Source organism: Malaclemys terrapin, chromosome 11, assembly GCF_027887155.1.
Source record: "Malaclemys terrapin pileata isolate rMalTer1 chromosome 11, rMalTer1.hap1, whole genome shotgun sequence".
Classification (NCBI taxonomy): domain Eukaryota; kingdom Metazoa; phylum Chordata; order Testudines; family Emydidae; genus Malaclemys; species Malaclemys terrapin.
The window spans coordinates 60,822,638-60,848,638 of NC_071515.1; the positions used below are offsets into that span (position 1 = coordinate 60,822,638).

General features: G+C 39.2%; 1 protein-coding gene across 1 annotated transcript in view; it reads right to left on the minus strand.

Annotated features, from left to right (window-relative positions):
• Positions 1 to 26,001, minus strand: part of THSD7B (thrombospondin type 1 domain containing 7B) — a 509,128-nt gene that overhangs the window by 20,716 nt on the left and 462,411 nt on the right. The window contains exons 18-20 of the mRNA XM_054043281.1: positions 12,365 to 12,506; positions 10,860 to 10,975; positions 10,060 to 10,177 (exon numbers count right to left, since the gene is read on the minus strand). Coding sequence (XP_053899256.1) covers positions 10,060 to 10,177; positions 10,860 to 10,975; positions 12,365 to 12,506 — 376 coding nt within the window. The remainder of the gene's footprint in view (positions 1 to 10,059; positions 10,178 to 10,859; positions 10,976 to 12,364; positions 12,507 to 26,001) is intronic.

Consider the following 26,001-nt stretch of genomic DNA (forward strand, 5'->3'; position numbering starts at 1 on the left):
AATCTCTGGACTGGAAGTGGCAGTGTAAAATCTCTATTGGTTCTTGTATCTCTCAGTGAACAAACTGAATTTCTCTTTCATCTGCTACGTCCTATTAAACGATCTGAAAATGCAGAGATAAAGGCTGCTGAAAACGGAAAGTGTGAAGTGCCTCTTCACTTCCCTCAAACCTGTCAAAAGTTCTGCAAGAAAAGATTGCTGGGCTTATTGTTGCGTGTTACTGCAAATTTTCATTTGGAACCATGACTATATTTTCATCACAGGAGAGCACTTTTACAATCAAAGAGCCTCCTCCCTTTCCTTGCCTTCCAACCCCACAGAGAAAATGTGACATCGGTGGAAACCAAGATGCCTAAAATATCTGCCAAAGTTAATTCCAGACTACCTTGCCAGAAATGTTGATATCTGTTTACTGTGGCTTTGAGCTGTTGCAGACTTTTGTATTCCCTATCAAGCAAGTAGAGCAGAGCAGAGGAGTGAGAGGATGGCTTCACGTCAGTTAATATGTGGCTGAAATAGGATTATGGAGACCAGGCTAGGCAAGAGAGAAGGGAAGAAGAATAAACCCATACAGCCTTGGTCCACTTAAAAAGCAGTTGCACTACCAATGACCCAGCATGCCCTGCAGTTTAAATAGCATTGTTTAAACAAACAGCTAGGTCCCCATACCCCCATTTCAGAAAAGGTTGTTTTTAGTATCTTCTTTTTCAGGCCAGCTCTATCACGCCAGGCCTTGGTTAGTTTTCTGACCCGGTAAAAAAAAAACAGTCCTTTTTCAGCCTTATGAAAGGTTTGAGGCAAAACCACAAAGGGTTTATCTCATATTAATTTTCTTACCAAAGAGAATTGTACTTGCTGGAGTTTCCCCTCAATAAGAGTCTTTCCAATACCTTCGGTAGGCTTTGGGTCAGGACCTTAGAGCACTATCCATTAGCTATAGTATTATAAATCCGTGTACAGCAGTTCTGCAGTAAGTATGAGGACTTTCAGCATATAAAACAAAGTTAGCCTATAGCACTAAATATCAGCCGTAACAGAAACTGCTGAAAGCTGTAACAGGCAAATATAATTTATTTCCATGCCTCACTAGGCTCAGCCAAGACTGGAAAGAGAGATACACTCTACTGATCATCAGTTATAAGAATCAGTATGTTCCCCTTTTCCTGCTATACACCACAGCCACACTCGAAGCGACATACATGCCACATACATAAAAAATATGATTTGGTGCTGTTCATCAAACCGGAACAGAATCCAACAGGGCACTCCTACAGTCCATTAAAATATATCACAGCAGAATAATTTACTGTAAGAGATGGGCAGAATAAAAGCGTTAGCGATGTTGCTGAGATAAGTGACATTAAACCATAAATGCATCAACAATAAACTTCGATCTCATCAACAGTATTTCTATTTTTCCCTTTTACAGTAACTTATGTTTCCTGAGCAGGCACTTCACTAACTGAGAAAAGTCAGAGAAACAGATTCTTGTTTTGACTATCAAATACTAAATAGGAGTGAGGGAGCAGTTGTAGCAGCAGTGTATGCAGTTTATCTGTCATTGATTATTTTTGAGGAATATGCAACTTATTTGGCAAATGAGACTTGGGACAATGAGACTCAGAAACAATAGTTTTCTTTGTTTATTGTTATCCTTTGCTGTTTTAAGTCTAATTTATGGCTCAGTCCTGTTCCCACTAAAGTCAATGCAAAACTTCCATTATTTTCAAAGGAACAAGATTGGATCCTTACCCTGTAAGATCCTCGGAATAGGGACCTGTCATTGTATTTGTCCAAAAAATGCCATGAACAATTATGAAGTTATAGAATGATCATTATTATAATACAGGATAAAGTAACTAAAATGGAGAAGCCTCAAATTATGCTGTTGGAGGCATATACAGGCAGAATTAGATAAGCGCAGGATCTGCATCACAGTTGACCTTCAGCAATATACCAAGTTACTTAAGATAGGATGGTCTTAGTTTTTAATCAAGAGCTCAGACTGAATTTCACTTCAATAAACCTTTGCCCTCCCAGACTCTAACTTCCCCCTGCATCACTAAAACGCAAGGTGGGGAGGGAGGAAGAAGGAAACACTTGTGTCAAAGAGCACATTTCTGTAACCACGGTCCTTTGAAGATGTTCTTCAGTTCTCAGAGGGCAAAACAGGCTGACGTCTACCTGCCCCAATTTTCTGTAACCGGAGGGGGGCCAAGGACAGGAAAGGGAATGGCTGCAGTGGAGGCTGTACTCCACAGGGGCCTCCTCTAGTGGAATCTTGTGCAGGACTGGGACTTAAAAACACTATATAATAATTCTACCCTGGATCTTTGAAAGCCTCCTCCTGGTATCCACAGGAGAGCTGCTGTGGATTAAGGAGACTATACAGCCCAAGTTTTCAGACCCTGCCTGGACAACATATTTATCAGTGTAATTTGGCCTACTCTGCAGAATGAGTTTGAGACTCCTGCTGTAAGTTGAACACTTAAACCAATGCATGCAGCATTCCTACTTTTAGGATCAGATTTAGCAGTTGCACAGAACCCTGTTATAAAATTGAAGGATAAGCTCTTTATATGATCCTAAATCCCTGATGGATGCAAACGTAATGACAACTATCATGGGTTCTCACTGGGGACTGCATCCAGGATCTCCAGTTCTAAAACCATGAACCTCTACAGTTTGAGCTAAAGAAGTAAAAAAAGTGTTACTTATCGTGCAGTAACTGTTGTTCTTCGAGAGGTGTTGTGCACATGTACATTCCACTATAGGTGTGTGCGTGCCCAGAATCATAATGAGTAGAGAAAAGTATATGCAGATGACCACGTTGCCACCTTGCATATATCAGCGATTGGGACTTAGTTCCCTACATCAGCGTTCCTGAGTAGAGCCCTGGTAGAATAAGCAGTTACCTTGATGGAGGAGACTTTAGCAAGGTCATAACAGAGTTTATACAGTCAGAGACCCAGTATGAGATATGCTGAGATGACACTGATTGACCCTTAATTCTTGTTGCTTAGCTTACAAAGATCCACATTGTAGTACCGAAGTCCAAGAAAAGCCACAGCTGAACGAACATCCAAGGTATGAAGAGCCTCCTCTGCCTTAGATGAATGGGGTTTCAGGAAAGACAAGTGAAGATTAATTGTTTGATTTAGGTGGAAAGCTAACACTACCTTGGGCATAAACATAGGATGTGGCCTAAGGGCCACATTGTCTTTATAAAAAAACAGTAAAAGGAGGGTCAGCTAAAGCAGCTTCAAGTGCTGAAATCCTCCTACCAGAAGTGCTTTCCACCAAAAACTCTGTCTGCCTTGTCAATAAAGTGTTAGCGATGTTGCTGAGTTAAGTGACATTAAACCATAATGTGCCATAGGCACAAATAAAGTTCCTATCAGTTTGAAGAGAACTAGATTCAAATCCCATACAGGTACCAGATCAGACACAGGAGGGTAAACACTGACCAGGTCCTTTAAAAACTCAAGAAAGAGGAGGATGAAAAAATATGGAAAAACAGTCTACTGGCAGATGTAATGCAGAAATAGAAGTGAACCAATACTGCCTGGACTCTGCCGGTGCAATGAGGATTAGTGATGCTTTGTTTTGTTTCAGCTTCCCGAGGACCCTTGGAATGAGAGGAACTGGAAAGAATGTTCATAAATGATGACTGAACCAGGAAAGTAGAAAAGAACCTGTTATGGAACCCAGGCTGCAATCCGCTCTCGAGCAAAGCTCATATATTTCTTGTTGAGATCTGTTGCAAACATATCTATTGTTGGGTACCCCTAGTGGTGGAAAACCTGGAGGAGAACATCCAGCCTAATTGACTATTCGTGTGGGTCTATGAAAGCCCTGCCGAGGGAATCTGCTAGAGTGTTCCTCACTTCTGGAAGATGGAAGGCCTTCAGGGACACTTTGTGACAAACACAAAGATGCTATAGGAGGCTATCCTTCTGGCACAATTTAGATTACCTTGCCCCTCCCTGCTTGTTCAGGTAAAACATAGCAGTTGTATTGTTTGTGAGAATTTGAATCACCTGATTCTTGATGGTGGGCATAAATATTTTGCAGGGCCGACATATGGCCCTAAACTCCAGCATGGTTATATGGGGGAAAATTTCCTGAGGCGGCCAAACATCTTGAGCCTGAAGCTGACTGAGATGGACCCCCAGCCTTTTGTAGATGCATCTCTAGCCAGAGTCATTGATGGTTCGGGGGACAGAAACAGAACTCCCTTGCATACATTTATCAATCCAGAGACTGAAGCATCCATATAGGTACGCAAATCCACATGTTCAGAGGATGCCTACAATGTTGATATACCGAATGAAGCCAAGCCTGCAGACAGCAGAGGTGAAGTCGGGTATGTGTTGTTACATACATGCACAAGGCCATGTGTCTGAGAAGCTGAGGGCAGGATCATATGATACTTGTTGGATAGCTTTCTGAAAGGAAGGTTATAGTTTGGAACTGTTCCTGTGGAAGATAAGCCATGGCTGTTCCAGTGTACAGATCTGCTCCTATAAAAATTATGCCCTGCGTTTATTGTATCTATGATTTGTCCAATTTTAGTTTCATGCCAAGAAGGGAGAACATCAACCTGATTACTAGAACACTGTTCTGGACATGATAGCTTAATATTGCTTGAACCAGCCAATTGTCCATGTAGGGATTTATTTGTATCCCAAACAACTGATGTCATGCACTTGGTGAAAACTCTTGGGGCTCAAGACAAGCTGAAAGAAAGCACTGTGTACTGGTAGTGGTTGGTATCTATCAGAAATTGATGGTACTTCCTGTGGGAGGGAGGTATTTCCATGTGGAAGTGACCTAAACTTGATTTTCTTGATGAATTTGTTCAGCTTTCTTACATCTAGGATGGGGTGGAAGCCACCAGATTTCTTTGGGACCAGGAAGTACCGGTAATAAAATTCTTTCCTTCTGTGTTGGTAAGGAACTTCCTCTATTTCTCTGAAGTCTAGAAGAGACCATAGCTCTTGAAGTAACAAGAGCTTCTTGTGAGAAGGGCCCAGAAAAGGGATGGGGAAGGTGAGTTAGGAAAAGGGAGGGAGATGAACTGGATTACATATCCCTTCTTTACTGTGCTAAGTATCCATTTGTCCAGCCTGATGTTCTGCAAAGCACAGTAAAAAAAGAGACAGGCATAATCAAAAGGGAGGAGATATCATCAGTGTGCCATCCTCAATCATAGAGTCAAAATGACTTTGAGGTAGCAATTGTCTTGTGGGAAGGGCCCGCCTTAGTGGAAGATGGCTGGTGACATTAAGAAGTTCTTGATTTTTTCTTAGGTTCTCTGATGGAACAATGGTCTCAAGTAGAAGTGTGATTTAAATAGTTTTATTTTAGTAGCAGGAATATAGCTCTCAGGAAGCGAAGCGTTGCATGAGAGTCCTTCACATGTCATCTGTCCTGGCAGAGAACACTTACAGCTCTCAAAGGGCAAATCATCAACTGTATTCTGCAACTCTTTTGGAATGCCGGAAGCCTGGAGACAGGATGAACACCTCATGGAGACAGCAGCGGTGACAGAATGTGAGTCAGTGTCAGTGGCATGTATTGCTGCCTGAAGAGACATATAAGGGTAAGATGACCCTCAGAAACTAAAACTATAAACTGTTCCCTATATTCTTCAGCAACTTATCAGCAAACTTTGAGATGGCTGAATAATTAAGAAAATAAAATTTAGGTAAGAGATAGGTGATCCTCATTTGAAGTATGGCAGAGGAATAAGCTTTACAACCTAGGGGTAGCCTTAGATTGAGACTGTTCATTAGTCACTGTGACCCCCAGGGAACAAGGAAGTGGGTGGGTAAAGAAATAACCAACATCTTGTTGAGGGATTTGGTAACATCTATCCACCTACTTCACCATAAGGGGTATAGAGGCTGGAGTCTACCGTAAAATCATACTGGATCTAGAAGTGGTTTATTGATAGGAAGGGCAACGCTTCCTGGAACAGTAGTCTGTAAAATTTCCAGGAAAGCATGGAGGTTCTCTTGCACAATTTCTGCTTGGTCTCTAGAGACGTAGCCATCCTTCTCATAAGGTCTTGAAAAAAGACTTAAAGTCCTCTGGGGGAGGAGATGTTGACTACGGGCTAACTGCTTCCTCAAGGGGAAGATGAAGATATTTGAGAAGCAACATTAAGTGACTCCTCCAATAATTCTCCCTCCTTCACAGGATCCAGTACAGGAGATTGAGGAATGTTAGCAGGATTCTGAGCAGATGAGTCCTGCACTATACAAGGAGGAGATTTCCTTCTAGAAAGTGTGTGAGATGGAGGCCTAGAGTCTCTCACAGAGCAATCCATAGAGGAAATGGCATAGACAGCCATCCACGGTGAAGGACACCATGTTGGAGCTTTCCTGTAAGGAACCCAATGCTCTTTAAGTCATCCATCCAGCAGACCTGTAAGGGGATCTGAAACACCCGGATGGAGAAATAGTTTCCTCCCTTTCAGAGTCTGAAGAGAAAACAGAAATGTCCTCAGAATAGGGAGAAGCAATTGCCGTCAGGGTTCTAGAAGGTCCAGGCATTGGAGAGAGACGATATTCAAAAACACATATCTGGTCAGAAGTTGATGGTACTAGTGGTACCAGTAAAACCTCAGACTGTGACAATTGTTCCAGGTGCATCATCGGTGCCAGCAGTACAGGGACAATCTCTGAATGCACTGTCAGTGTCAGACACGTCAATGTTGCATGCATGAGAGAATGCGTTGAAAGTGTTGAGTGTATTGTCGGTGTTGACAATGCTGGTATGATCACTGAGTATGCTGACGATTCAGGGTGTGTCAATATAGTCTCAGAGTGTCAGTGGTACTGGGTAGATAGATGGAGGAAGCAGTAGAGTCGGCTGTATCAAGGGGAGAATTAGGTAAGAAAAAACAAAGTAGTTCTCCTGTGAATAAGAAGGCCTGTGGAGTTGGAGGCACCTGAGGTGAATGTACTGAGCAGATGGTGCTGGCAATGCTGATGCAGACTGAATTGGCTGAAGAGAGGCAGAAGGACCCAGCACTGGTACAGGCACCAGTCTCATTGGCCCCAAGAGAGCCAGAGTCCATGGTGCCTCCTCCGATGGAGTGGGTGAGTGCTTAGGTTTGTGGGGCTTCGAACCAGTACCAGAGGACTTAGCACATTTACTCGGAGACCAAGTCTTAGGCTTGGTCCACACTGGGGCGGGGGATCGATCTAGGAAACGCAACTTAAGCTACGAGAATAGCATAGCTGAAGTCGACATTTCCTAGATCGAACTAAGTTTACTTACTGCGGGTCCATGCGGCGCAGGCGCAGGCAAGCTCCCCCGTCGACAGCGTTTCCTCCTCTCGGCGAGCAGGAGTTCCACAGTCGACGGGGGAGCGCTTCCGGGATCAATTTATTGCGTCCAGATGAGACGTGATAAATCGATCCCAAAAGATCGATCTCTACCTGCCGAATCAGGCGGGTAGTGTGGACCTAGCCTTAGATTCTCTGCCAGACTCAGGATGTCTAGAATGAGTCTTTGAGTCTGATGGATAAGATGAAGCATGAGGGTTTTTTCACCCAGCTTGTGCTTCGAGTGAGAAGCAGCTGGAGGGGCACTTCAAGCTGAATCAGAGTTCTCTGTATCTCAGTCAGGGCCTGGTTCAGATGCAGGTCACATTGCCTCCATTGTGAGGTGAATCTTCAGGCAATTGTCCCTCTGCTTTTTAGTCCTGGTGGGGAAGGAGGTACAAATGGAACATTTGTCCCTCACTTAAACAGTTTAAACAACTGATATGCTGTCTGTGACAGTGAAAACAGTCCTGCACTTAGCACATTGTTTAAACACCAGGGATTTTTTCGTAATAAATCTCTCAGGAAAACTACTAAACTACAGCTGCCTAAGTAAACTATTAAACATCAACTAAGTATATATAGAAATGCTCTCTAACCTGGCTCACCAAAGCAAAGCTACAGGGAGCTTAAATCATCATCCCGGGTAGTGAGAAGGAACCGAGAAGGAGGTGGTGGACATGTCCCACTTATGCCCTCACCTGAGAGCATGAGGAGAGCAGGGACGTGTACACTGGCTAATGGTACTGCTGGCAAAAATCTCTGACAAGTGCACAGGGTAAACACACACCTGCAGAGGAATGTACATATGCACAGCCACTTGAAGGAGAACTTCTCTATCTGGTAGCTGTAGTAAACTTGTATCTTGCATTAAAATTGGACTCATAGCATATACTAAACTCAGTTATACAAACTTGACAATATGGTTCAACTAACCTTAGTGAGATTGGAATGTACAATATCTTACGCGTATAAAATATACTGGGTATATATATATATTGGGTCAGATCAATGGTCTAGTTTCCAGTCTTTTGACAGTAGACAGTGCCAGATGCTTCAGAGGGAATAAATAGAACAGGGCAATTTATCAAGTGATCATCCCCTGTCATCCAGTTCCAGCTTCTTGCAGACGGACGTTTAGGGACACCCAGAGCATGGGGTTGCATTCCTGACCATCTTGGCTATTAGCCATAGCTGGACCAATCCACCATGAATGTATCTAATACTTTTTTGAACCCAGTTATACTTTTGGCCTTCACAACATCCCCTGGCAACAAGTTCCACAGGATGACTATGCGTTGTGAGAAGTACTTCTTTATGTTTGTTTGAAACCTGCTGTCTATTAATTTCATTGGGTTTTTGCATTAGGTGAAGAGGTAAACAACACTTCTCTATTAGCTTTCTCCTCAACATTCATGATTTTGTAGCCCTCCTTAGTCACTTGTTTTCCAAGCTGAAAAGTCCTAGCCTTTTAATCTCTTCTCATATAGTAGCTGTTCCATACCTCTAATAATTTTTGTTGCCTCTCTTTAGTTGATCTAATAACACGAGAATTAAAAGTCTCAACATTTTTTATTATTTTTTTTAAATACAGCTTGGAATTAATATTCTTAGCATGTTGGCTGTTAAATAATATATCTGAATTGTTCATTTATGTTACAGGAGTACTATTTTACTGAACTGATGAAAACTCAATAGACAAGGAACATGATTAATGCAAATATTAATCTCTTTGATCATTTCTGTTACATGCTTTGATCTCTGCAATCCATCTAAAAAGACCCCTCCACAGAGCTATCTATCTGTTTTGTCTTTGCCCTCAAATAAATTTGATCCAGATAAACTCTATGGACATTTAGAAATTAATGCTCACCAGAACCTTGGGAAATTATGTTGCAGATCTATTTTAAATACATCCTACAGTACTTCTCTTCAACTGACCTCTCCAAGGATTTGAAAAACTACGCAAGACTAGATAAGGCTCTAATCTTGTAACTTGTTCTATGTGAGTGGAGACCTATTCCTGAAGTAACTGGGGCTCTACACAAATACAAGGACCTGTGCTCACACACCAAGCTACAGAACTGGGGTCAAAGGAAGTGCTATTTACGTTTTTTCTTTTTTAATTCTTAAGGTGATAAATAATTATTTTCATCATCATAAGGTTAGTTGTGCTGAAGTTTTGAATCCAGAAATATACAATAAAGCACAAGAGAGGAACTAAATTAAAAAGATATCCTGAAAACTCTCACCAGCTTTCCTTTTGCACAACATAAATCCTACCAATAACTCTATATAAAAGAGTTTATTTTCAACTATGACTGAATTTTCAGATTTTGGAATTAATTAGTTAAATGAGCCTTTGTATACAAGTCTGTTTTCTAAATTGCATTTTTCGTGGTTGGGTAATTCAAAAACAGTCTGATGGATTTTTAGAAAATGTAACAAAACAAAGAAAAGTCCTTTTGTCTATTAAAAAAAACTAAAAAAAGTCAGCATATCATTTTCTAATGATTTACAAGATGTTTAAGTGATTATCATGCTTTTAAAATCTGCACAGAAATTTATGTTGCTCTTTATTATTATTTATATTACTGTTTTTTATGTTCTATGGATTGCATAAACATCTGCAGGATTTGGGATGTATTTGTGTTCTTTACCATACGTAAACATTCCAAGGGATGCAGATAAAATGTGATAATAGTCTTAGAAACAAATTTACCTCCAATGCCGCAAGTGTTTGAACATTCTGACCAGGCTGACCATTTGGAAAGCTGACAGTTCACAGCACATTCCACAAGGCAATGAATGCTCAATTTTTCAGGTTTTTCCAAGTTTAACTGTATATAAAAAAAACAAACAAACCTAAAATGTCACTTTGCTATTGCTGGTCATAAAATTAGAAAACTGAAAATTCATAGTGACTAAAGTGATACTCCCAAGGTCACCATTTACAGAGAGATTTTTCAGCTGTAATAATAGCTTACATTTTTATGACATTTTACATCTCAAAGGCTCCCCAGACCCTTGCAAACTTTGGGCCCCATTCTGCAAATCATTATTCACATGACTTCAAAAGGACATAATCCTTTACTCATTGACTTCATTGGGACTGCTTGTGTACAGGGTCTGTAGAACTGAGTTCTATACACATACATGCATTACTCCATCATTGAAATCCTCCTTTAGGGTGCAAAGATTCTGTAAAAAGCAACAGAGAGTCCTGTGGCACCTTTAAGACTAACAGATGTATTGGAGCATAAGCTTTCGTGGCTGAATGCCCACTTTGTCGGATGCATGACATTATTATTCTGGTACTCTTCTTATATTTTGATTCCTGAAAACTTCTGACCCTAGCTAAACCCAATATTGATCATAGCAACTTATCTATGCCATCTAAATGGTAACTGCAAAGCTCCAGCTGGCAGCTTGGGGTACAGTGTCAGAGTACCGTAATTTCCAAACCAACTGAGGTGTATGTTAGTCTTTAAGCCATTTCTGTATTGTATTTATAAACGTCACCTGCTCACAGTAGTTCATATTCAGCAATTTTCCATCACTGCGCATACAGCTCAAAAGGCGTCTCTGAATCCCTTGTCCACAGGTTGCATTTTCACTTAGCTGACATGTACTCCAATCTAAAGATACAATGTAACTGCATTTAGTACAGCAAACCATCATTGCACTTCATTTTTATTTTGAATTACAAAAATGAGTTAGTTTTCTTCATTTAACTGTGGGACTTTAGAACGTGAGTTCATATCACGCTAAGAACAAAGCAGATAAAAGGAAGTTATTCTTAAAGAAAATAAGCAAGTCTGAATTGGGAAATTCACTATCATATCTCCAATGTCCCTTAAAAAAAACAACAACAGATCAGAGTATGTCAAAAACTGTTTAATGCTGATACAGTGTATCGTTTGAAAACAGTTGCCACATGCAGAAGCCCACATTATTTGTCTGAAGTAAAATTTCAATTTAATAAAATAGCTATAAAAGTTTCTGAAGTGCTACTGTATTTTAATCTCTGTTGTCTCAAAGCAAAGCTCATCATCAATTGCAGCTTTGTCTAATAAAATATTTTCATTCTAGAAAAAAACTATTGCTTTCCTTTAGCTGTCTTCAGCTGTGTGTTAAGCGCCTACAGTCAGTCTTGATTGTCACCGCGTCCTTCCAAAATTTTGTTAAAAAGGAAGCCAAACAAAAGTGAGCTTTTTAAAAAATAAGGATGAAAGAAAAAATACACCACTGAAAATCAAGAACAATGCAAAGTGTGGTTCTGGTCTGAAAAGTGACCCTCCGAAAAAGGGTATTATGATGTTTCATGTTTGTCGCTCAATGGCTTCCAGTTCAAATGCGTTTGGATTATATGTAGAAATGCCACTTTTTCTAACTGCTAACCCTACAAATTTAGTCAAGGAAAGTATAGATGGGTTCTGTCCTCGTGTATTGGCAGTAGCTGAATTCGCTAAAAAGAGGAAAACATTTGTCTGCAATTTTTTCCCCAAAACAGCTATACTCAGTTGTAATTAAGATTCTGAACAACAAATTTTACTCTCAAGTACACCTGTATAACCTATATTCTTTAAAGTATACTCTTGGTATCATCTGGATATGACTGACTTCAATAATACTGACAATACACAAAAAAGAATAGACTATTTCATTCTCACTTATTTATGATGTTTTTGCAGTGATAATACAAGTAATAAAATCTTATCTTATCCAAACATGCACAGATTTATACATGTGCTTAGCTCTAATGAATTCAATGGAACTACTAACACATTTAAAGTTAAGCACCTGAAGAATTGGTATGTTATCATTGCAGTAAAGAGACATAACTAAATACAAAGAGCAGGTCTGCTTAGTAATAAGGTATTTTTATACATAATTATTTTTAAAAGTAGAACTGCACTTTAATATTATGCTTTAAATTGTCATGGCACATTCTTAACTTTGTAGCAAAGAGTGTATTGAGAAATATGATTCACAAGAAAAATGCAGGGTATTACAGTTCTGCTTACCTGTTAGATTGTACTGATATTGAAAGCAATTTTGATTGAGAACACAAGGTTGCATTTGTGAATCTTTAGGACAAGTCCTGGTATTTAAAGGAGATCTTAACACATGTCGAGTCCGTGTTTGCATAATATTGGGGTCACATACCTAAATAAAACATTGAATAGTACAAAAGATATTAGTAAATAATATAGATATGTATCAGCTGTAGCTGTTACATATATATTGCTATTCTGGCATCAGACCTTATTTTATGTTACTTTTACCTTTGTGTTGTTTAAGCCATTTTAAATGTGTTCAATGTTTTTGTTTAAATGTGTGACCGGTTTTGAAGGCAGGATCAATAGTTAACAAATCCTTAACCCAGTCCTCCTAAGTCTTGGCATCTACTGTGTTCCTCTGTGAGATTATTGAAATATATATATAAAACTTTTCCAAATATCAATTCCATCTCTATGTATGAGTCCAATCAGGATAATGGGTTAAGGCAGATGGCCAAGAAATAATTTTAGAAGTTTTCTGCTTCACACCCCATGAGATCCCCAAGCAGAATTCTGTCGCAATAAACAAAGAAAAATGAGTTACTACAAGAATTTTTGTTTCCCTAGTTGTTATAGCTGAGCTAAAATGTGCCTCGCATCTGAAAGAGATGGAAGAGATGTCTATCTGGGACACAAGACTTCACTGAGTGACACTTACATCAGATGATTAATGCTTAAGCACTCCTTTCTCATGACTCTCAAAAAATCATTAGCCATCTGCCAGTCATGTTATTTGTAACTTAAAGACCCCCACTTAAATAGATAGCATCATCTGATAGGTATCTTTAATACCAGGACTGTATGAAACATTATCAAGGAATATAGGATGACTGTTACCAAGTTGCAAGTTAGAAACATTGTGAAGATTTAAAGCATATATTTTTTACTAGAAAGCAACAGAAGAAATTACAGCAGAGCATTCATTTATTGTATATTATTTTCTGCACATATTGTGTTTGACATTGTAGACAACATAGGGCCACATTTTCAAAAGCATGTGCTATATTATGTAGGAATCTGTGTGCCCATGCAAACTTAAATACAAATGAGCAAATCCTCAGCTGTGCATACAAACCAGTCCTGGCATCTGCAAATTTCAGTTTCCCTGAACACGTCGGGTGCACCCAGAATTGTGTGTGCAATTTAGTATTCATGTTTTTGAAAAAAATGCTCTCCTAATTCTTTCAGCCTTGAAAGCTATGTGGAGGTTACCATGGAGCTGTAGGCAGCCATGCATGTTGATTATGTTGCAGATAGATCAAGTCAAGAGAGAACGTGGTCCGTTATGTGGGGCCCCTCTCATTTCCTCTATCTCCTTTTCCAATGAACAACATTCCTGTTTTACCAAAGCATTCTGGAGAGGCTTAAGAGAGCATGCTCCCACACATAAAAATATCCTGTTGAACTCCTCTGCTCTCTCCTCACCTCACTTGGGGCATCAGCCCCTACTCCTACATGTCTCCAAGAAAAGGATGGGGATGTACAGCCTGTGTCAAAGTATATGTGTGTCATGCTTTTGTAGGCTGAGTGGTCAATACTCATTTTGTCAAATGTCCCAGGAGAAACAAAGTTGCAAGGCATCATGTCCTGATTTCCTGAGAAAGTGGAGGGCCTCTTTATGTCCCATCCATTTGATCACTGGAGTGAAATGCTCCCTCACTCCCCATTGCATGATCTAACATCAGTTGCAAGAGCTTTGGATAGATGGGCTCCCTTTTCTCTCTGACTTGATCTCCATATTGGAGCTGACAGCCAGAGAGATGCTTTCTTTTGCCTGTGCATCTGTTAACTTTTCTTTAGTGGCCAGCTGAATGTCAATCAGGTGGGGAAGATACGGAAATTCAGCTACGCCATTCGCGTAGCTGAATTCGACTTATAGGAGCCGACTTACCCCGCTGTGAGGAGGGCGGCAAAATCGACCTCCGCGGCTCCCCGTTGACGGTGCTTACTCTCACCTCCGCTGGTGGAGTAAGAGCATCGATTCGGGGATCGATTGTCGCGTCCCAAGAGACGCGATAACTCGATCCCTGAGAGATCGATTTCTACCGGCCGATTCAGGTGGGTAGTGTAGACCTAGCCTTAGTGGTCTAGTTTCAATGACTGTGAGGTTTGCGGAGGCTAATTAGGGATGCACAGAGTTAGAGTTGTAAGCATCCTCTCCTACAATACATAGTCATGAGCATAGTTACTCTAAAGCCAATGGGATTATTTAAACAAGTAAGAATTATGTACAGGAAGAATGACTGCAGGATTGGGCCATAAAATAGACCCTAGGAACAGAAGCTTTGCCATTGTCAATTAGAGCAGGACTGGACACACACTAAAAGGGGAATTAATAAAGCATGCTACTAAATGTTGGAGTACCACTGAAAGCACTAAACATCAAGGCCCAAAAACAAAAGCACCTCAAAAGTTGTAAGAGAAAACAAACACTGACAAGATTTGGCAATATACAAATGTAAGACTTTGGACTCTGAGTAATAAAAATCCCCTGACAAACCTATGTTTGGAAAAGATAAAGAAATGCTGAAGGATTATAGCTTGCTTTGCCCCAGTAATCATAGAGTGCTCTGCAATCCTCCACTCTGTCCCCAATAGACAAAGGGGTAACATATACTGACTTATAACACATATATAAAATGAAGGATTGCTAAATGGTAAAGTTAAGAGCTTGGTTAGTTATATTTTAATGATTTATAATTATGGACAGGGAATGAGTACAGATAAGGTAACACTAAGGCCAAGGTTTTTCTGGCATAAGTGTGGTTTTGCCACTTCTTTGACATAAAATCATTGGCTGGTCTACTTAAAATTAGGTTACTTCTGACAGAACAACAGTAGTAGCTTGTGCCAGAAGTTTTGAGGTGAAAACACACAGACCTGTAACAACAAGAAACCTTTTACTGGGAAAACTCATGACATAAAACCTACATAAACAACAACAAAACTGCAGAAATTATGTAAACTAAAGTTTTGCATATGTAATGTACGGGTTCCATAAAACCCAAAGGGGTCATGACCCCCAGCTTCTCCTCCCTTCCCCCAAATTTCCCCACCAGTTGCTGTCCCGGCCTGTCAGCGTAAGCCGCTGGCGGGACAGGACACTTTGTTTACTTAGGTTTACTTCCATGCCTGCAGACGCTCGAGGTAAACAAACCATCTCGGCCCGCCAGCGGCTTATCCCGATGGCTCGGGAGCCAAAGCTTGCCGACCTCTGAATTATAGGGTTGGCTTATGAATGGGTCATAAAAATTTGCCATTTTTACTTATCCATCTTTGGGGTGTCAGCTTATAAACGAACTGGCTTATGATCGAGTATATATGGTAATTCACGACAATATGTTGTTAGTCCTAAAGACTGCTTAAAAGAAGAACAATAAAGATATCAAGGAAACTCTGGACAGCAAGATGTAAGAAACCTTCTATTTTTCACAAATGCTTGGGACTTTCAAATACCATTCTTCAATAAATCATATTGAGATCTATTTTCAAATTTAAAAACTTTTTATAGAGATATCAGTTTAAAAACCACAGCCTTATTGCTTTGCAACTGCCAGTGAATACTGAACTGAATGTGGGAGAAAATATGAGTAATGCCCTTATTATGAATATTAAAAAGCAATGTCATTGCATTGCAGCACAAATTCTCACCTCAGTTAGGCTGCTGTAAATCTAAAACATCTTCCCTCACATCAGTGGAGCTCCTTCCAATTTATACCAGTCTAAGTGAGAGCAGAATCTGTCCCGATCTTGGAAAGCAGCCAGTGATAGCTCAGCTGAATGCACTTGCCCAGTGTTAAGGGAATACTGTTATGTTCTTATAGTTATTTATCACCTTGTCAAATAGTTTTACATGGTAATCTTATTGAAATGTACATTGTTATTCAGGAAACAGTCATTTACTCATCTAAAATAAGCAATTGTTCTTAATTATCTGAAAACTAATCCCGTGATAAGTGTCTACCAATAGTTTTCTTGCAATTAATTTGGTTTTGTGTCCTCACAGGAAAGAATAACTTAAATGATTTGCCAATAAAAATCAAAGAAGGTATCTCAGTAGAGACTCCTAGTTAGTGTTCTTCTGCATAACTTTACTTTACAAAAATCAATAAATGTGCCGGCTCTGAAATACCTGCTTCTGTTTCCTTCAACAGGATAATATGCAGGCAGAAAATATGTACCCTTCGCAGGGATATAGCCTCATCCAGTTGTGCATGATTATAGGAGATTAACATAACTCAGCACAGCACATTGTATATGCTGTCAAATTGGAACACAAATTTATCGGAAAGCAGGGCTATTTTCCCTCTCAGGTATCTTCCTAGCCACAGCAGGTAGCAGAACAGCCATGATTCAAACAGGTCAGAGTACATCTTGCATTTACTGATATCCAAATAAATAAGTAGTTTGCTGCAGCTTTGATAGCCATCATTTTGATCAGTTTTGCTGATGAGCCATGATGTTTGGAAACAACAATATCAACAACAAACTAAATGCTTCAACTGTCTCTGAAAAATAAAAGATCTTAAAGGGAAAACGTTCAACTGATCAGGCTATGGGAAACATGCAAAAATGCAACCTATGCTAACTATAACTAATATTCGGTAGCATTATTTGTTAAATTTCCCTTTACCTAAGTTGAAAAGTCAGGGTAGTGCTAGAATTGATTTTCTGGCCTTACTCTTTCATGTTATCTATTTAAAAAATTGAAGCAAATATTTTTGGACTGTGAAAGAGGCAGGAGGGAATGACTTGCAATTAAAAAAATTAATTCTGGTATTTTCAAAGCTCCCTTTTGTGTCTGAGTACTCAAATCCCATGGAACTTCAGTGAGATTTGGATACCTAACTCTTTTAGGAACCTTTGAAAATCTAGCCTAGAAGAATAAAATATTTACAGTCTGGTTAATCAACTAGGATGGGTATAAATAGTAAACACTAAGAAGGGAGAGGGATTGGTTAGGGTGATACACAGCAGGTGTGAAGTAAACAAACATTTAAGTTGCGTACCAGGAAAAACTCCCAATGGTGATATTATTAGTATCATAATCACTTGCTGTTTATATCATTAGATCCTGCATTGGGATCTGCTAGTGCAGACTTCTGTACCTGTTAGTAGAGTCACACTGATGTCAGTCAGACTTTGCACATGGGTGCAGAGTGCACATTAGCGTGTTTGGAAGGGAGACTTAAGCAGCTCTGCAAACCTATGAGTGTCTGTATGTATACCAAACCATTACGAAATGCGTCCCCACCCCAAAGAGCTTACCATCTAAATTAGACAACATGCAAATTAGGAAAGATACAGTTTGGAGAAATAAGAGTGTGGAGAAATTATCTGAGGAAAACAAACTAGGAATAATTCCTGGAAGAAATGGATTTTGAAGAGGGATTTGTGGCAGTCTAGAGATACACATGAAGAGAGATTGATACAAGAGCAGGGGCCACTAAGCTGAGAGTGAAGAAGATGAAGGGAAAGAGCGACTATTGGGAGTATAGGGAGTGAGAGGAGAAGAGGGAGGGCGCTATGAGCAAGGACAAGTTTTTGTATGGTCTTAAAGATGAAGAAGAGGTGCTTGAGTTTGATCTCATAAAAGAAACAAAGGAAAGAATTCAGTGTTGACTGGAGGTGACATGGTTGGAAGGGCTGAGCAGGAAGATGAATTCAGCAGCTTTTCTGGTTGACTGGTGATAAGAGAGGAGGGTCAGGCAGGGGAAGGATCCTGTGATTAAGGGGAGTGAAGCCCAAGGCATGGGCAGAGATTTGGATAGTGCAGAAAGAGGGGAAAGGATAGTATTATAAAGGAAGAAATTATAAGATATCATGAGAGCTTTGCTCTGAAATGCTGCTCTGTGAGAAATGTTAGAGTCCTCATATTTTGAGATATCTGCCGCTAGGCTGGAGAAAGCAGTAGGAAATATACCCAGGGAAAAACTCTGTTTTAGAAGGGGATGGGTTAGATAAGACTTAACAGTTCTCATTCATTGCTAATGTATATGAATTTATATTTTTCATACAAAAGAATTACTGAGATTCAACAGCATCTTACAGAGTTTCTTCACTTCTGACAAATCTTAGTCCATTAAATAGATGTCATAACTGAATGTCTTTTCAAAGAGTTTGTTTTCTCTCCTAGTGTTCTAGTAATAACTATTATTTTCTTTGATCAAAGATTAATCTTCTTTTTACTAGTTAGGTAAGTGATTATCCCTTGGTAAGGTAGTCCCAGTTGGTTCGTGCCCTGCATGAGCTTATATTTCTTGTAGAGGAAAATAATTGTAACTTGAATCTACACTATAATTTGCATTATATTTGTACTGATAAACACTGGTTTCTTTCCACACACTGGGCTACTGGTGGGTGTAAAGCTGAAAGGTGGGGAGGGGAAAAAAGTGATGCAACCAAAAGACTGCAGATTCAGGGTCTGAAAACAAGATAGATTGTTATTAAAGGACTTATGGGAATTGAGTGCCTAACTATTGTATGTGCCTTTAAAAATTTCCTTTTTAATGTCTACTATTCATTTGCACCATGTAGTTACATATCCCATGAAAAATATTTTTACCCAATTCACTGGGGAGGGGGAGGGAATTTTTTGTAGGTGAAACATTTAGCCTACAAAAATGAAGACAGAGCTGGGGCTTAACTGAAAACCCTTTACAAATAAGTTCCAAGACAAGGTCCCTGACAATCCAGGCACCCAATCCTGCTTTCACTGAAATGAATGGTAATTCTGGTCTTAACTTCAATGGTAATAGGCACAGGCCCTAAAATTAGGCTGTGTGTACACTACCTGCCGGATCGGCAGGCAGCGATCGATCCAGCGGGGATCGATTTATTGTGTCTAGTCTAGACACAATAAATCGACCCCCAAGCACTCTCCCATTGACTCCTGTACTCCAGCGCCGTGAGAGGCGCAGGCAGAGTCGATGGGGTACCAGCAGAAGTCAACTCACCACGGCGAAGACACCACGGTAAGTCAATCTAAGTACGTCAACTTCAGCTACTTTATTCACGTAGCTGAAGTTGCGTAACTTAGATTGATCCCATGCCTAGTGTAGACCAGGGCTTAGAGTCTGAAGTCAGTAACACTTTCACTTGCACAAGTGTGTCAGACTCAGCTGCAAGGAGTTTCCTTAGCCACATAACTTGACTGACGTGAGCACCTTCCAATTCCTATCTCTATATGACATGTATGGTGTTGAAATGGACTCAGAGATTAGTTTATACAAACTACCAAAATACAAAAGCATGCGAGAAACAAACCATTTAAAAACCAGATGGGATCAGCCTGTGCCACAAAAGCGCAATCACTTCAAAAGCTGTGAAAGACATCATCTTAATTCCAACGGAGCAAATCTCGGTAAATATAACTACTGTATTTCTTGCAATCCACTGTGACCACTTGGCCCCACTATAAGCTAACACAAAAGGAAGTACAGGTATAATCAAGCACAGAGAATCCACCTTTGTTTTGACAAAGAGAAGACATTTATATAACATAAGAAAAGTTTGTTGTGGAAGAGGATGGTAAAAGACGAGCAATAAAATTGTAAGGCTATAAAATGCTAAGTTGCTAGGTATGAGTTTTACAGTGTTCCTAACATATATCTAACAGTCCCTTGTATACCTCTTTTTAAGCCTTGTTTACAATTCAGAAACGAGTTATCTATCGATGTACCTAGGTTCTCATAACCATGCAGTACAAAAGTTGTAACACATTAGCCAATGCATTTAATTTATTGAAATGCTTGTGGATTGCACTATACATGGCTAGCTACATTATGTTTAACAAATTACTCAAAGAGACGTGCAACTCTTAAACTTGAGTACGTGCAGCCGTAGCAAGTGGTTTTGACCAGTTTTAACAGTGTTATAAGCCAGTCATCATAATCTTCATGAAGATGTAAATGTTCTATACAATAACATGACTAGTCCATTATAATATAAATGTATTAGCCTATACTGTTCATGTGGAGCTTTCTGCACTCTGTAATTTTTTAAAAGGCATTGATAAGTTCATTCATCCTGTACTTATTAAAATAATTATTCTTTCCTCACTGATTTTCAGGTAAACTTTAAAATAAAGCAAGCAACCTGAACTATACTGCACAGTTATATAAAAGCAGACTTAGGAAATGTATTTAGCAATAATAACTAGCACCTGTATGGTGCTTTATACTTTTAAAGCAATGTACAACATCTCTTTCAGGTAAATTTTCCCCATTTAACAGGTGGGAAAACAAAGAGCGAGAGCAGAACTTCTGACTTCATTTATATCAATGCAATTTCATTGATTTCAAGAGGGTGTCATGTGTGTAACTGTAGGAAGTATTTGGCCCAAACAGGCTAAGTGATTTGCCCAAGGCATACATAGTTATCTATGCCTCGGGGGAGGGATAGCTCAGTGGTTTGAGCATTGGCCTGCTAAACCCAGGGTTGTGAGTTCAATCCTTGAGGGGGCCACTTAGGGATCTGGGGCAAAATCAGTACTTGGTCCTGCTAGTGAAGGCAGGGGGCTGGACTCGATGACCTTTCAGGGTCCCTTCCAGTTCTAGGAGATGGCATATCTCCATTAATTTAATGTAGTGGCAGAGCTGAGGTTAGAAATCCAGTGTTTCTCGCTACCACTCCATTACTTAAACTGCAGAACTTTGCTGCATTTATCCACAGGTACAGCACCAACAGAAATAGTGTACATTTTCCCCATAATGTCCCCTGAATAGAATACTTCCCACCCTGGACTTGGATAGCCCATCTCTAGTTTTGGAAATATAATTCCATGTCTATTTAATTCTTTACTCCAGTCTCTGTGTCTTGAAGCCTCTGAACAGACTACTGATAAAGGTGATGAAAACTATAGTAATGTATACAGTTGTCTATCAAGAACAGAAATGAGACCACTATTTCATTTCCAACTGTCTCTGTAAGGGAAGCATTTCTAATCACCACCAATTCAGACCTGTCATCTAAAATTAAAGTCCCTGCCAAGTCTACAAGCCAACCACATCTCTTGCTCCCACTTTTAAAATCAGTCAGTATTTAAACACTATACAGATTTAAGAAAATAATAACTTGATTGTTACATCTATAGCGCCACACATTGGTATTGATCCATGAGGAGAACAACCACTAAAGTAGGAACAGCTGCTCTCACTGAGTATATATGTAACCTTGTATAATTAACTAATTTCAGACTCTTTAATGTAAATGCCAACAGCTGAGGCAAACAAGGAGGTCACTCAGATCTGATATGGGGGCTATGACTGTTATCAGCATGATAGCAGAGAGCTAACAAAATAAAATTGAGATAATTATTCCAGGGATTTGCAGCACAACTTGCATATTAACTCAGCTTAAGAATGCTTTGATGAATTCAATTGAAGTCAATTAATTACATTTCCAAGTCAGATGAATACACAGTCAAAACATTGTAGGTACTGCATGTTATTTGATCACTGAATATTTAACAGAGATGGCAGAGTTTCAGTTTCTGGACTGTTTAGCTAGTTCTTTGAGCAATCAAATGATGTCTGAACACATTATTATAACTGGAACTAATATGAAATCTCTAAAGCCAAATGCAAGTCAATCTAATTTCTTAATGATTTTTCAAAACAGGCAAGCTTCAAACTGTTTTTATTTTGAACTGAATTAAAGCCTTCATGTTGAAACTACATGAAGAAAACTTTATGGGCCAGAAGACAGTCTTCAACCAGTGGAAGCCATGTTGGATTTACTCCTTACTGATAAGAGAATGTCAGAATAATAGGGAAGCTGAGAATAAGTAACCTTGAGCTCACTGAGTTCAGCAAAGAAAGGAATGGAATCATAGAAAGCAACATTCAAATATTAGATTTCAGAAAGGCACATTTTGGAAAGGTAGCGTACAATGGGAAGAAGTATTAAAATCCACCACTGACAGTAATGGTGGGAAATCCCTACAGGTGATCCATAAAGGCACTATAATCAAAGTACAACTAGCTGCAGATCAACTGGAAAAAAAAAGAATGCAAGATGGAGCTGCAGAAAAATCTGAAATGAATCAAAACCACACTGGAAACAGAAAAGGGAGTGAGCAAAAACACAAATTCTTAGAATCAGAGGAGGTGTCCAGAAAAGAGAAGAGCAGGGGGGAAAAAATCAAAGTTTATGATAATCAAAGAAATATAACTAAGGCCTTTTACAACTATATCAGGTGAAAGAAGTATTGAGGAGTCCATTGTTTGAGCACTGACCACTTTCAAGTCCGACTGATTTCAAGAGGAGTCAAGGGCACACAGCGTCTTGAAGGACTAAAAAGTACACTACAGGGAACAATCCTTCATTGACAAAGGATAGACTGAATGGTCTAAGAAGTCCATGTCCAGCTGCTATGATTCTGTGAATCTCCTACTGAAATGAGTTTATTATCAATCATTATCCAAACCACTTGAATTCAAGAAAATGCAGTACACCAAGGCATCTGGGAAGGAACTCTACCATGACAAGAATCATAATCAAGTATTTTTCAATCTAAGACTCACAGGGGTGGATCATTTCAGAGGTAGCTATGACATGGTGGCCATTTAGTCCTGTCAACTGCTAAGAAGTTTCATGAACACTGACTATTCTCAAGAGAACCACAAATATCATGGGGATGTAGAAGCAAATCTTGTGAGTCTACAATTTTCCACAATGCATTCTGGCAACCTGTCTCACAAAAATCTATCGCTAAATGTGTGTGAAATATTTCAAACCATTATATATATATTATGTGTGTGTGTGTGTGTGTGTATATACACACACACACACACACACACACTAAAAGGCTTGTCTGAGTTTTTTCTTTTGCATTTTGACACAATCTCATTCAAAATTTTGATAAATATTTGAATAAATCATGTATCCAATTTCTTGAAAATAGTTCCATTTTAAAGTGAAAACGGCCTTGCATTGAAAGCCAAAAACTTGTGTTTCACACATTTTCAGTTTGAAAACAGCCATTTTATTGCAATTTTGAATAAAGCAAAAGTGTGAGGGTTGAAAATTGCATTCAACAAAACAGCAACTTCTGTTGTATATAATTCTACCAAACAAAAGATTTTAATTTCACTTAAGTTTAGCTATGACTGTACCTGGTCCTCTCAGAAATCAGTACAAACCTTAACTCAGTCATCATTTTCAATATCTTCTTTAAAAGGGCTCAGTACTGCACCACAGCAGTCAGTGGAAGTTTTCCTATTGATTTTAATGGGAGGAAGATCAGGCCACATATGTATAATTTTGACAATCATGCTTTGCCTTGAGAGTATACTAATAGATCCATGATTAATAAATTTGCTATCCCCTATTTTAAATGTGTCATAATCTAACCCAAAATCATTTAAAATAATTTTACAGTTCTACCACTGAAGTTTTTTTTTAAAAAGAGCAATAAAATATAGGGATGGATGGCTCAAAAACAGAACTGTAACCATCTGGATGATGCATTAATATCTATTTGGTATCAACCAAACATTGTTATTGTCCGATGTGTTTTTGGTGACCTAATGGAATGAGAAAATGCTTCAGTTCACTTCTTTGTGGACAGCTGTCCACACTACAAAAACAGCCATCATAAACAACAGTAACTGGCAGCAGTGTTGGCAGTGTCAGTAGGGAGCCCATGGATTTGACATACTTTGAAATGAAAATATGTTATCACTCCTAAAAGAAGGTTGTTTGAAATATGGTGGCTTAAATGTCATGAGGAAGCACGCAGCACCATTGTTCATGCTGTGCTTATCCTGTGGGTAAATAAAGGTCACAATAACAAATGCCTTCATTTTGTGCATACAAAATACTTGTGTGTACACTTTACACATTCGAAAGCCTATTCACGTGCAAATGTCTGCACCTGCAAAACTTGGGCACATGTATGTATAGGTGCATATGCAAGAAGCATGGTAGAGGCCTTGCTGAAAATGTACCCCTTAGTATCTCAATCTAATGATTTTCATTGGTCATTTTGTGTACACATACTACAACCACCTCCAATTTCTTCATGTCTGCTGTCAGCAACACCATTGTCAATATGAGTAACTATTCTAGAAATTTGTAAAAGCCACGGTGATTTGCTTTTCACTCTTTGATAGAGCCCTGTTTACTCTGTAGTATCCAAACTTATTTTATTCCAAAAGTGGTGCTGCTATAGAAAATTGTCAGATCCTAAGTTTGTCTGTCAACTAGTGCTGTTAATAATAATTTGCATCCATATAGCAACTTTCTTCAAAGGATATCAGTGCATTTTACAATCACCATTTAATTAAACCTCCAAGCAACTTGTGAAGAAGGTGTTATTAATTATTATACCCATTTTAGAAATGATTAAATTGAAATACAAGGAGGTTAAGTGATTTTCCCAAGATCACAAAGTGCGTCAGTGAACAGAAATGAGAACTGAGGCATCCTGATTCCCAGTTTTCAACTCGAATCATCATATTCCCTATCTTCCTATAGTATTTGCCTTTACTGAAGTATCTGAGATACAGACCAAGATATTCCAGTTCTACTCAGGATCCCCATCTCTTCAAAGTCTCCAAAGTGGTCTCACAGTTCTGTCATGACTGGTGAAGCACAGAGCACTTCTTGCATGGCACAGAGGGCTTTGAACTCCCACTGGGCCAATGTCCTTTGACTATGGGGCAAATGACAAGTCCTGAGTTCTCCTTTCAGTTCTCTGACTCAGTTTGACACTTTGGGAGTTGAGGGCATTCAGCATCTCATGGGTTGAGTCTGTATCACCTAAAATACGTGTTATTTTGCTTAATGAAATATAACAGTAGGATTTTCAAATGTGCTCAGCATCAGCCTAGCTCTGTTCTCACTGAAGTTATCACTGACTCATATGAGAGCTATGTTAGGCCAATAGTGAACAATTCTGAAAAATTTACCCACAAAGACCCGTGCCCTCTTTGCTGTTAAGAAACAGAGCTGTTTAATTATCTGTGTTACTCAAAATAGCATAGGAGTTGAATGTCTTGGTGGCTCTCTAAAATGCTTGAAGAAAGGATCATCTTCATTTCACAATTTACATCAAGTATTCAGAGTCCTCTGTGCACAGATTTCAGTCTGAGTTAATATGCATGTTGCCAACTAGAGACACTGAAGTTACACCTCAAAGATCTGGATAACTCCTGACACAGGATACCCATTGAACTGAAGTCAGGGTGGATATTTAATTACTGTAGTACAGCTGCCCTGGAAGAGATTTTGCTGGGTCAGTACTGGAAATTTTGTTTCACTAGTGTGGTCATGTAATTTTTGTAGCAGTGTGGTCAGAAATGATATTTTATCACAGTGGTTAAAAGTTGGAGGTTTTTTAACCTCTGAGTTTCAACATGCTCATCATAAAAGGTGACATGCATTGCTTTTTCCTAAAATAATCCTTGTCCCCGCCTGAAAGAAAACCTGATGTCTATTTCTGTTCTTTTTAGCACAAAGTTTAAGACCTCATGCATTTGGCAGTTCAAAATGTTATGACTGAGACTTGGTCCAGCTTTTATTCCTTAGAAGCCAAAGTACCTTCTCTACCACGGGAATCCTCTTTCATGTCACCACTTGAATGGTTGGCTTAGTGA